Source organism: Mesoplodon bidens (assembly GCF_964165515.1).
Source record: "Mesoplodon bidens genome assembly, chromosome: X".
Lineage (NCBI taxonomy): Eukaryota > Metazoa > Chordata > Mammalia > Artiodactyla > Ziphiidae > Mesoplodon > Mesoplodon bidens.
The window spans coordinates 45,300,862-45,314,427 of NC_138163.1; the positions used below are offsets into that span (position 1 = coordinate 45,300,862).

The following is a 13,566-nucleotide window of genomic DNA, read 5'->3' on the forward strand; positions in this document are numbered from 1 at the left end:
TCACAGCCAGTCTCCCCTTCTCGTTTGTCTCCTACACAGTAGAGGGAGGGGGTAATTTAAGGGTCATTGTGAGGTCACAAAGAGATCAGCTTCCTGACCAGGTTGGTGGTTGGTCTCTCCCCTCGTGATCAAATGAAGATTTTCGATGCTTTGTTTTACATGAAGGTCACTACTCTTTCACCTGCCTCTTCCCTCAATCCCATAATCCCAGTTTCTGGACTTCGTGCCCCTTTCAATACCTTTTTTATTGCTGAGAGGATGGGTATAATGAGCAAAAGCACAAGGTCCTTCTCTTCTTCTACCCTATGCTGCACACTGAGGCCGGGAGAAGGCACAAGCAGAAGCGAGTGACAGAGCGTGTGAGGCTCCACGAAAACCCAACGCCACCATGGACGAAGAGCCCGAGGCCTCGGCCCTAGGACAGGCCGTCAGTGGCACCGAGCTCACCCACACAAAGGATGGTTCTGGAAAGCCACCAGGCTCTTTGCGGGCCTCATCTGTGCCTGTTTTCCCACCGCCTGGTGTCTGCACAGACACAGCAAGGCAGCACCTCAAGATCCTGATAGGCACCCAAGAGGTTGTGAGGGCCCCAAACAGAAGGGTGAGGCTAGGTGTCGGGATGGCACAGGGGTGGGGCTTGCTGGCCTTACCTCCTTTCCAGAGCAGGTAGATGGGTACCACGTAGAGCATAACATGCTGAATGTAGTAAATCTCCAATTCAAAGGGGAGCTGTAAGGACAGGAGAGAGAGAGGTGTTTCAGAGCAGGAAGCACTCATTCCAACAGATTCTGAAGTTGAATGCGCTCGCTCCCAAGGACCCACATCTTAGCAACCCCACGCACGTCAACCAGTTCAACTCCCTTCGCAATTAGAGAAAAAAGAATGAAATGAATATACCTATGACCTACGCTGGCATCTTCCAAAGTGTATTTTGCAGAGACGGTACTTGAAAACTGCTCCACTGAGAAAGTTTGGCGAAAAATTTAAGAAACGTTACCTACAATCTATCCCCTTGGAGATTCACCATGTATATTAGTGGTAGATTAAGGACCTGTGGGGTCTGTGCAAAGAAGAAGGCTGCTTGGGCTTCTCTGGTGGCGCAGTGGTTGAGAGTCCGCCTGCCGATGCAGGGGACGTGGGTTCGTGCCCCGGTCTGGGAAGATCCCACATGCCGTGGAGCGGCTGGGCCCGTGAGCCATGGCCGCTGAGCCTGCGCGTCCGGAGCCTGTGCTCCGCAACGGGAGAGGCCCCAACAGTGAGAGGCCCGCATACCGCCAAAAAAAAAAAAAAAGAAAAAAAAAAAAACGCTGCTTAACACTGTTTTTCCAAATAAGTGTGGCCCAAACTTATTTAGCCAGTGCCTTTGTAAAAAAATAGCACTTAATGTTCTGCAGAAATATACTTGAAGAAACACAAGCTTGTGTCACTTCCTGCTCCTGGTGAGTAGCTGATGGACTACTTAAAAGCTCATTTCTCATTTGACATGAAGAACATATGGGGTAGGATTTATTATTCCCATTTTGCAGATTAAAAAATATTGATTGCCAGGTCTGGTTAGGTCTAGATCCAAGAATAAGAGTTTCTCCACTGGATACTTGGGGTCAGTCCAGGGTTAGCCCTCATTTTGGGTGAAGACCAAGTAGCTGGGCCAGTTCTGGCGTGGCTTGCCAAGAAGAATGTCCCCACCCTCCTTCCATCCAACGTGCCCACTCATTCACTCCTGTTTCCCATCTCTCTCAAAATGGAAGCTCTAAATTACCAAAGCAGAGCGCGCTTTCAACCTGGCACGGGGACCGTGCTGCAGCGCTTGGCAGTGGGGGGAGAGTGGAAACAGCTGAGCGTCTAGCTCAATTTTGGGAAAAGAACTGCAGCTGCTGGCAAGAGGCCTGGCCTCCGGGGCTTACACAGCCCTACACAGACACACACACACAGATACACAGACGCACACCCACACACCTCCCCCCCCCACACTGCCAAGGGGAAGCCCAGAGAAACAAGGACACCCAGGGCAAGGGTCAGCTGCCTCACTGTGCCCAGCAGGGTGAGCGCAGAACCAAACCTGTGAGCTCATGAGAGGACCCAGTTCTGGGCTCCCGACACCCAGGAACCCAAGGGCCCAAACCAAAAGATGGCAGAGCTCCCAGAATGGGAGCTGAGATGACTGCAGACCCTGGACAGAGTCACCGGTTTGGCTCTTGAAAATAAAAACCCACGCAGAAGGAAAATCCCCCAAGGACCCAGATGATGCTTGACTATTAGTTTATGCTCGCAGAAGGAAATGTAAAATCCCAGAAAGAGAAATGAGGTTGCAAGCGTCTCTGTAGACCTCGCTGGAGTAGCTTTAAGGGGTCATGGGGTTTCACAGTGGAGGAAACCACCAGCAGGAGGTAACTTTGGAGGCCTGAGAGGCCCACGGGGACCCTCAGAGTAACGTGGTCTGGGACCACTCTACTATCTTAAATTAACTGACTGGACTGCGGTCACACAGAAAGCAGACAAGAAGGCAAAGGTCTCGGGAAGGCTCAGCTCTCTGGCGCCTAAGGGACTAGACCTCTCCTTGAAACGGGGCCTGGGGACCCAGGCTGCTCTCCCACAGCAGGGAGCAGAGAACTGGGCTCACCCGGGTCCCAGCCAGGTCCCCAAGCAGTATCCCCCTTGCTGAAGTCTCAGACTCCAGCCACTATTTACCCACCTAGACTCACGGTGCCCACTTGCTTTCCCTTCCCTCACAGCCCTTCTAGGAAGCAAACTCCCCACCAGGCAGGTCCAGGGAGGCAGTTCAGCATTGCGGCCCCAAGCAAGGCCTTTCAAGTCTGCCAAATTCCTATTCTAGATTTCATTCTGTCCGTTAATATCCCCGTGGCCTCGGGCAAGTCACTTAACCTCTCCATCCCAGTTTTGGCACCGGTAAAATTAAAACAGTTATGCTGTTATAAGATTGCTGTAAAAACATTTTAAAAAATTTTACTAAAACAAGCATGTGTAGAATCCTTATTGCATGCCAGGAACTATTAAGCATTTTGTTAACTATCAGTTCACCTATTAATTCACCTGTACTGTTCCCATTAACTCCACTTCACAGATGAGAAACTGAGGCACAGAGAAGTTAGATAACTTACCCAAGGGCACACGCCTCATCTGGTGACAAAGCCAGGATTCAAACCCAGGCAGTCTGGCTCTAGAGTTTATACTCTTAGCTTGTACCCTCCCCTACCCCATGCCCCGCTCCTTCCCTCCCACAAAATCCTGACACCTGGGAGATGCGCAGGGGAGATGCGCAGTGGAGCTGAGCCCCTGTTAACAAGGGAAGTGGTAACAGAAGCACATTAGCAACAACAGGATCAGCAATTGCCCTCCACCTGGGGACTGGGCCCAGTTCCTCCCTGTTTACATGATCCCCGCCCTCACAGTGGCCAAGCTTGGCCTGCAGTACAGGTCTCTCAGCTCCCACCGGGACTCTGGAGACACCTCAGTCACAGATCTCAGCTGGGGTGGCCAGGAGACGGACCCCATCAGCAGCGTCTTTCCTCTGAGGGCGGCCTCTCCCCCTATTCCAAGAGTTCTCTACCTCAGAAGGATACAGAGAGTGTTCAACTAGGTGTGGGCACCGCTGACAGCTAAGGCCAGGGAGAGGAAGGGAAAGGGATGAAGGAGAAGGAGGGCAATATAAGAAAACCACACAAGTGGCAGGGAAGGGAGCTGAACGCGAGCAAGAACCTACCAGTGGACATTTAATAACAAAGAATATTTAGAAGGTACTTATGTACCACGCATTGCGTTAAATACTTTCATGTGTCTTATCTCACTTAATTATTGCAAGATACCCGTTCCATAAACACTATCTGTAAAGTGTCTTACTTCCCCCAGAAGAAGTTCCACTTGGCTAATTCGTCTCTGCCCTCCAGAACGCGCGCATCTGGAACTCGAGTCTAATGTACATATCTGGGCTCCTTTTCAGCTGGGGGATTCCCGAGGCTTTAGACAGAAAGTCCTACATCACTGCAATTGAAAGCCAAAGGCAATAAAAACATTTGAAGCTACATAAGTCATAACTTCCTTCCCACGTCCAAGTCAACATCTTTTTTCAGAATCAAAAGAGTAGACTGGTAAAGTTCTCCAGGCCTCTGGAATCGGACTGGCTGAAATATGAAGCACACAGGTTCCATCCATGGCGAGATCCCCGACCTCCTTCCTACCGACCCTCCGCCCTCTGACAGCCACACCACCACACTCTGCTGTGAAGACCGCCTATCCCAGTGTGCCGTATGTCCCTGGTTACTTCCGTTACCATGAGAAGCCCAAGACTCCCAGGTCCCCGCCCAACAGCTGAACTCTAACCTCCATATGGCTCTCTACAAGCCCGAATCTGAGACTGCCTTCCACTGCTCCCCAACACTGGAAACCCTTCCCCTCTATCCTCTGGAACCCACTATCATTTGAAAAATCCCCTCCATCTTCAAACTCTTCTCTGAGCGGTCCCTTGACCTTCTTACTTTGATGAAAACCTGGTCACCCCTCTGAGGACACAGCTATCCCTACAGCCCTCTCAAGTGGTGGGTGCTTTCCCTCCCATGTCACCTTGTACCCCTGGGCCAGGAGGGGTCCTGTCTGCCCCTCAATGCTGTCTCCTTCCTAACTGCTGCCCTGATGTGAACCTTATGTTGTCAGTCCCTCCCACCCGCTACTCTCCTTGTAGAACTCTGGACCCTCCCTGTCACTGCCATCCAACATGCCTTTGTCAAAATTCCCGTGTTTTCAATATTTAGCACACACCGGTTTCTAATGCCTTGAACTCCATTCCCCGCGAGGGTCTCACCCCCATCTCACCTCAGCCCTTTATCCCCAGGTCATACCTGTCCTGCCAACACCTCCAACGCTTCCATAAACTCTGTCATGCACCCCACTCTCCAACCACCACCTCCTATCTACCCAATCACTCCGCGCCCCTCACATCTCGACTAATAAACCTCCACCTTCACTAGGACCCACATCTCCTGACCCTCCACTGTTTTGCTGGCCCTCACCTACCTCATGTCCTCACTTCTATACTTGCCCATCACTCCCTTCCATACATTTTCAACCCTTTTCCGTGCCTCTACCATGCAAGTAAGCACGGCTGGAGAAAAACGTGAAGCTATGCTGTTAACCCTTGAAATTCATGACTGCAAACTTTGAGCGGGCCCTTAATGCGACCTTATAATCCAACTACATTCAAGTCCGTTCACTCTCCTCTCTCCTGGACGATTCCTATCACTATTTCACAACTTCTCCTGTGTTCCTCAAACGTTCCCCCATCCTCCCCCTCGGCTGGTGGCATGGCTTTCTAGTTCATTGGGGAAAAGGGGGCAACCGGAAGAGAACATCAACAAGCTCCCACCTCCACATCGCCCTCCTCCCTGCTCCGTCCCCACCCATGCTGCTGGCTAAGGCTAGTCCCCATTCCTGCACTAGATCTACTCGGGGACGCACCACCAGCAATTTGTCTCCTTTTTCACTGGATCATTCCCATCAGAAAACAAGCTACAAAGTCGTTCATCTAGAGACAAAAGTTCTTTTTTTTTAACTTCTCTATTGGAGTATAATTGCTTTACAATGGTGTGTTAGTTTCTGCTGTATAACAAAGTGAATCAGCTATACATATACACATATCCCCATATCTCCTCCTTCTTACGTCTCCCTCCCACCCTCCCTAAGAGACAAAAATTCTTGATCCCACTGCACCCTCCAGCTATCACCCCCGTATCTCTGCTTCCCTTTATAGAGAAACTCCTCAAATGGTTTGTCTCTCCTCACTGCCATCATTTCTTCTCCTCTGAATTATCCTTCCATTTGCTCCAATCAAATTTTCATACCTACTACACCCCAACCCTCGAAATAGTTTTGATTGACGTTACCAATGACCTCCATGCTCCTAATTCCTCTACATATTGGAGGGGCCCAGAACCAAGTCCTTGGCTTTCTTTTCTATCTACTGTCACTCACTAGATAATCTTATCCAGGCTCCTGGCTCTAAATACCATCTATATACTGATGACTCCCAAATGAATATCTCCAGCCTAGAGTCAGGCTGTTAAGACTGAAATTCTAGCTCCATCATCTAGTTGCTATGCAACTTCGGGCAAATCACAATCTTGCTGAGCTTCGGTTGGCTCATTTGTAAAGTGGGAATGATAATAGAAGCTATCTCATCAAGCTGTGATGAAATTAGGTGAAATAATTCGTGTAGAGTTCCTGGCCCAGTGCTGGCATATAACATGTACTCAATAAATGCTAGCTGTTATTATCATCCTCCTCTTCAACAGCAATGCAGCCAGTGAGTGGTAAAGCCAGGATTTCAACTCCAGCCATCAAGACTAATACCAGGTCTCTCTGGGTCAAAAGCTGGACCTCATTTCACCTCACTATTCTGCCCTAGCAAGAGCCTCCAGCAAGAGATGGTGGCACCTGGGCCTGCCCACAGCCCTAAGTCACAAATCACTATTTTATCAGACGACTACTAGGATAACTTTAGCTTCCCAGCTCAATCCAAGAGAGAGTTTCTCCTGGACACTTCTTTAGTTCTCAAAGGAGTATCAACACTGCTCTCCTCTTCTCACCCATGACAGTCTCATTCTTACTCTCGGCCAACCAATTAAAAAAATCATTTACTGAGACACTCCTAGGTGGCAGATAACGTGTCTGGCTCTGGGTACATGGCAGTGATGAAGACACAGTCCCTGCCCTACAAGAGCTCATAGTCTGGTTGAGAAAGCTAACAGATAAAGGGATAACATTAGCGCAGCAAAAGAGCATGGAAGGACCTGTATATCAAGCACTGGATTTGGTTTGATTCTTCTTTAAAAGTAGGGATGGTCCTGTACGATGTACAGTTGTGCAGAGGTCCAGCTGGTGGCTGTGTGTCAGGGACTGGGAATAGAAATGTCTAAATCAAGCTTGAAGGCAGAGGCAGAGAGAGAACAGAGGATGCGCAGGTTTGAGAGAACCTAAGGAAGTTGAATCACCAGGACTGAGTAACTGACACAGACGGTGGTGGGGGGTCAGCAGGAGTGACAGGACAGGTCAAAGATGACCCCCAGGCTGAAGGCCTAGCTGGCTGGTGGGATGTTGGGACTCCTCCCTAAGTTGGGGTCGACAGTCAAGGAAGCAGGTTGGAGGACGAGGGGCATAAGAAAAGCTGAGACCGGGCTGAGTTTGTGAGCCCAGTGTGAGAACCTCGCAGAGATGCCCATAAATCAGTGGGAATGGGGGTCTGGATCTCAAGGAGGCTGGAGAAGATGAGAAGAGTTGAAAGGCAAATGATATACATGTATATGAAATGCAAACAGAGAAAAGTAAATGGATGAAATTCTAAAAGGCTTAGAAATGCTGATATTCTCTTTATGCACCCAAATAGAACACCTTATGCAGCCCACTTTGCAGACCCCTGTCCATGGTACTCTTTCAAGAGTGAATGGATGGCGAGAGATGGAAGTCGTAGCTCAAGGAGAGTACTGATAGAATTGGGAGAGACTTGAACATAGTTATAGATGGAGGGAAGGAGCCAGTGGGGAGAGGGAGGCTGAAGAAGCAAGAGGGGCAGGAGGCACTGGATGGTGAGAGGTCGTGAAGCGGAGAGGAAGGCTGGGAGCCAGAGCACATAGAGAAGCGTTAGCCTTGGGCTCCAGGAAATGAGGAGGGAAGGACGAGCTGAAGTGAGAACAGCTGCATGGGGGAGGGGTGTGCTGGGAGTGGGGGAAGTTCACAACCCAGGAGCTTCCCCTAGCCAGCTGGGGACTTGTGTTACCAAAAGGGTCCACGGCTGCTGATGAAGTGCAAAGTAAGGATGGGTGGTTACAAAGAGAGGACCTTGCTCTCAGCTGAGCCCCAGACTGTAGCCTCTCCAAAGAAATCAGAGAATCAAAACAGATTATTGCTATGGTCTGAATGCTTGTGTCTCCCTCAAATTCATGTCCGATGGGATGGTATTAGGAGGTGGGGCCTTTAGGAGGAGATTAGGTCCTGAAGAAATCGGAGGCCTCAGAGAGCTCCCCAGCCCCTCCTGCCCTGTGACCCGGAAAAGGGTCTGCACTTGACCCTGCTGGTACCCTGATCAGACTTCCAGCCTCCAGAAGTGTGAGAAATCGATTTCTGAGGTTTATAAGCCACACAGTTTATGGTATTTTGTTATAGGAACCTGAACAGACTAAAACAATAATCTATCTCCCTTCAAGGGGAAAGGATGCAGCCTTTGGTAATTCTCCTGCCAACCAAGTTTGGCTTTGGAACACTTTATTTTCATTAATTGACCACAGACTTCTACTGTGGCTACCGGTGCCTCAAACTCTTTGGGACTAAATACCACTTGTTAGAGGAGCCACAAAAGGAATGCCCGCAACCTAAAAATCAACCGCAATACATTCACAGACCAGAATACCATGCTGCCATGAAAAACAACAAGGTGCCACGGAAAACAGACAAATCCCGGATGTGGAACATTCTGCAAAACAACTGGCCTGGATTCACCAAAATGTCAATGTCATGAATGAGAGGGTGGGGGAACTGCTCCTAGCTTTTAAAAAGTGAATAAACAAAACCTGAAGACAGAGAACAAAAGCAATCTTGAAACCTGACTGGATCCTGATTTAAAAAAAAAACAACTTAAAAACCACATTCCTGGGATAACTGGGAAAATTTGAATATAAGCAGATTATTAGATAAAGAAGACAGTATTAGAGGATTGTTGATAATTATCTTGAGTGTGATTATGGTATTGTGGATATACAAGAGAATGTCCTTTTCCCTAGGAGCTGTAGGCCGGAAGTATTTAGAACTGAAGTGTCAAGATGTCTGCAATTTGAGGGGAAATGATTCAGCAAACTTAGAGAAAGAGAGAAAGAAAGTGAATAGGGAAAAACAGTAACTGTTGAATCTAGCTTGAGGGTATACAGTCATTGTTCACTATACTTTTATTTCAACTCTTCGGGATGTTTGAAAATTTTTATAAGAAGTTGGGAAGTTTTTAAAATGTAAATAAATTTAAAGAAGGTAAATCTATATGAACTAATATGGCAAAATCTTAAGGTATAATTAACTGGAAGAAAAAACAAGGTGCAATCATTTTGGTTTTTTTGCTTGTTTTTGTTTTTTTAACATCTTTATTGGAGTACAATTGCTTTACAATGGTGTGTTAGTTTCTGCTTTATAACAAAGTGAATCAGTTATACATGTACATATATCCCCATATCTCTTCCCTCTTGTGTCTCCCTCCCACCTCCCTATCCCACCCTCCCTATCCCACCCCTCCAGGCGGTCACAAAGCACCGAGCTGATCTCCCTGTGCTATGTGGCTGCTTCCCACTAGCTATCTATTTTACATTTGGTAGTGTATACATGTCCATGCCACTCTCTCACTTTGTCCCAGCTTACCCTTCCCCCTCCCCGTGTCCTCAAGTCCATTCTCTACGTCTGCATCTTTATTCCTGTCCTGCCCCTAGGTTCTTCAGAACGATTTTTTTAAAGACTCCATATATATGTGTGTTAGCATACGGTATTTGTCTTTCTCTTTCTGACTTACTTCACTCTGTATGACAGACTCTAGGTCCATCCACCTCACTATAAATAACTCACTTTCATTTCTTTTTATGGCTGAGTAACATTCCATTGTATATATGTGCCACAGCTTCTTTATCCATTCATATGTCGATAGCCACTTAGGTGGTGCAATCATTTTGGAGAACAATTTGTCAATATTTATAAAAAATGTTAAATACCCGTTCACTTTGACTCACTAATTTCACTTCTAGAAATTTATACCAACAGAGACACTTGCATGTATGAACAAAGCTATATGTATAAAGATGTTCACTGCAACATTATTTGTAATAACAAAAAAAATATCTAATAACAAAAAAGCTAGCTGAATGTCCACTGGCAGGAGAGTCATCAAAAAATACTCTGGAAGATTATCTCTGCAACCATTTACAAAAAAGGAGGTACAACCATTTGTAGGTAAAACAGAACAAATCTATATCGAACACAGCATGATCCTTTTTGTAGAAGAAAAAGGCCAAATTAGTCTTTGTACTTTTAGATGACTATAAATGCACAGGAAAAGGACTGGAATGATATTTCCCAAACTGGGTGGGGGAATAGGACTGGGGAGGACAGGTTGGGATAGGGAAGGGGAGAGTTGGATTCTATATATTTGTATAGTTGGATTTTTATGATAAATTAATGCATTAATTTATTAATCATGTAGCCGAAAGTTTAAAAGTAAAAAAAAAAAAAAAGGTCACAAGAGGAATGTACACCTTAGCAGCAATTATCTCTGGGGAGTGGGTGGAGGAGAACTTTCGTGTTATATTCTTCTTATCTCTGTATTGCAGGCATCCTTAACCAAGAGGATGCATTAAGCTATTAAGGATGATTAGTGTGAATTTTTTCTAGTTTTTAATCTGAGCTCATTACAGACCCCCTCCCAAGTCCCTTGTTCTCACTGTATCTTCCTTTGTGAGCCCACTCCCAAGCCCCAGTACAGACAGATGCCCACAGTCCTACCAGGCACATGGAATTCCATCTTACACTCAAGGTCTGATGTGGAGGGAGGGAGGGGTGGGCAACTGGCACGGGGGAACTGCTCCTTCCTTTTGGAGTCCAGATCCTATCAGGCCTACTCCTGACTTCCTCCTCGGTGCTCAGAGCCTTCCAGAAGGAGAGCAGGAGAGCAGAGTTGTGGCTGCTAGCCAGCTCCCTAATGTCAAACAAAATATTCTGAGCCCATGAAAGACGTTGTTTGCTCTGGTGGTGCAGTGACTTGTGTAAGTGTATTTCCTGGTACAGCAGCCCAGGCCTGGCAAGCCCACAGAACTTTACTGAGTGGCAATTTCGGGGCAGTCAGCCACTGGCTTGCCTGCAAGGCCTCCCTTTGCTTGGTTAGTTTCCTTTAACCAAGGTGACAATGAAACCCGGTAGCTCCTCTCCTCTCACCTCTAACAGACTTAGGAGCTGCTGTCTATCATCCTGGGAAACCACAAAGTGCCATTCTTTAGTACTGTTGCTGGTATCAAAAGTCATTTCTGAAAAGGCAGGGAAGAAAACTCCGGGATTCTGACCAAATAATAATAATGATAATAATAGTAGCAGTAGTAGTAGTGAGAGCTAACTTTTGAGTACTGCCAGGGGTTATGTCATAACAAGTCTGTTGCATTTTCCTGAGCTGTAATGATGAGGAGGAGGATGGAGATAATGACAGTCATAATAGCTTATACTTACTGACCGTTATGGGCTGAGTTGTGTCTCCCCAGAATCCATATGTTGAAGTCCCAACCCCCAGTACCTCAGAACTTGACTCTTTGGAGATCCTTTACAGAGGTAATTAAGATAAAATAAGGTTATATGGGACCTTATTACATATATATATATATATATATATATATATATATATATATATACTGGTGTATATACATATACACCAGTCTGACTGGTGTCTTTATAAGAAGAGGAGGTTAGGACCAAAGAGGGAGGCCCTCAGAAGAAAGTAACACTGCTGAAACCTTGACCTTACACTTGTAGCCTCCAAAACTGTGAAGAAATGTTTCTGTTGTTTAAGTCTGTGGTATTAGCGATGGCAGCCCGAGGATACGAATACACTGGCCAAATGCGTGCTATGAGCCAGGCACTGTTTTAAGCACTTCACAAGTATTAACTCCTTTCATCTTCATCACATACTTATGAGGTAGCTCCTATTTTTATTCTCCAATTTTAAGATGAGGAAATTGAGGACAGGCCAGTTTCTTGTAATAGCAAGATACTGGCAACAGCCAAATGCCCATCACAAAGGGAATGAAGAAAGACCACTGTGGTATGTTTCTGCGATGGAATGTTACACCACAGTGAAAATATAACTACACTTATACTCAATAATAGGGATGCATCTTACAAATAGAATGTTGAATAAAATAGGCAAATCCCAGAAGACTACATACAACATAATACCCCTTTTATAAGGATCGAAAAGCAAGTACAATTAAATAATACCTTATTTAGGACTGTTTTACATATATAAAATGTTACATATTTTATTATATATAATGTATATTATATATATATATATATATATATATATATATATATATATTTTCTGTGTACATGAGAAGAGGGATAAGATTACTTTTAAAAAGAGAAAAGGAATAATAGCCAAAATTGAGGCTAGTGGTTCACAGTGGTGGGCATGGACGTAGGGAGCAGGGTGGGGGAAGCACACAGGCTTACATCTGTAAGTTATTATCAACGTGGCTAGTTGTTGGGTTGAGTTCATAGTTGTTTATAATACTCTCCATGAATAAATAAATGTACTCATGAACAAAATTAAAGCATGCCATGAATGGACCAATGCTGAAACTTGTTATGAATAGAGAATTATAAATATGATTTATGATTTAAACAGACCTTTGCACCAAAGGTCTGTTTAAAAAGAAAAAGCGATAGGGGTTTCACTCAATAACTTGCCCAAGGTCTCAAGGCTGAGCCAGGATGTGAACCCAGGCAACCTGGCTCCAGAATGCATAATCTTAACCACTGTTGTCTATTATATATCAAAACACCAGGCTGTTCCCCTGATGGAACAGAAATAGGGTCTACTATGAAGCCTGAAGGCCTGACCCTACACCCAGCTACCCCCATATGGGCCCTAGCCATCCAAGACCCCAGGGGGACTCCGAAGTCACCAAATCCAGATTTACTACTTCTTCAGACTGAGCCAAAGCTCGAATTTCATGTGGAAAAAGGAGAGAAGCTTTGAGTACACAAGAAGGTACTTCAGGACATAGAAGTCCAGCCCTGAACACGTTATTTGACTTCTTACTCGAGGAGGGAAAGTAAATATTTGTATGGCTCTCTCCACAGAACTCAGGGGAAAGCCTAATGACAGAGATTGTTCAAAAGACCTACAGAGGAACCAGGGCAGCTACAAGTCAAAAGACAATCAGCTTGTGTGTGGAGGCCAAACCACACCTGCGGAATGACTGAGCCACGGCTGGCCTCCCTGCTCAGGGTGTGTGACAAGGGGACCCATGAGGGCCTTTTGCACCACTGACAGGACCAAGGCCTCATTCTCCTCAGCCTTGGGTTACAGATTCCACACAGAAAATGTGAGCCATGTAGAGTGGAAGGGATGAGAGGAAAGGTACTAAACTTCCAGTCCCTCATCAGCCCAAGCAGTCTGTGATGCCATCTGGCTCGATTTTAGCGCCTTCAAAGGACTTGAGCATCAGATGGCTTGAAATAAGGCCAACCCCACACTAGCACTAGAGCAAAGGGAGGGACAAACACATCTGAGATTTGGCTCTTAGCCCAGTCAAAACAGCTCAAGGGAACTCAGTAAACAGCCCACTTCCCTCAACCAACCAACCATGGAGTCTGGTTAATCTTCTACTCATTGGGGGCCCTTGCTTGAAGGCAGCCATTTGTAAGGCAGGCCTCCCTACCCTGTTGTCTCCAACACCAGGCTACAAGCTACAAGCTGGAGCCAGGTTCAGGAATCCCTAAATCAAGGGGAGGCAAATGTCACATGTCCCCTTGAGGCATGAC

At 46.3% G+C, this 13,566-nt stretch overlaps 1 protein-coding gene across 4 annotated transcripts in view; it reads right to left on the bottom strand.

The window, feature by feature from the left end:
• The window catches only part of TMEM164 (transmembrane protein 164), a 165,715-nt gene that overhangs the window by 33,380 nt on the left and 118,769 nt on the right, over positions 1 to 13,566 (bottom strand). For all 4 annotated transcript variants that reach the window (XM_081222615.1, XM_081222616.1, XM_081222612.1 and 1 more), the window contains one exon: positions 651 to 729. In XM_081222615.1, coding sequence (XP_081078741.1) covers positions 651 to 729 — 79 coding nt within the window. The remainder of the gene's footprint in view (positions 1 to 650; positions 730 to 13,566) is intronic.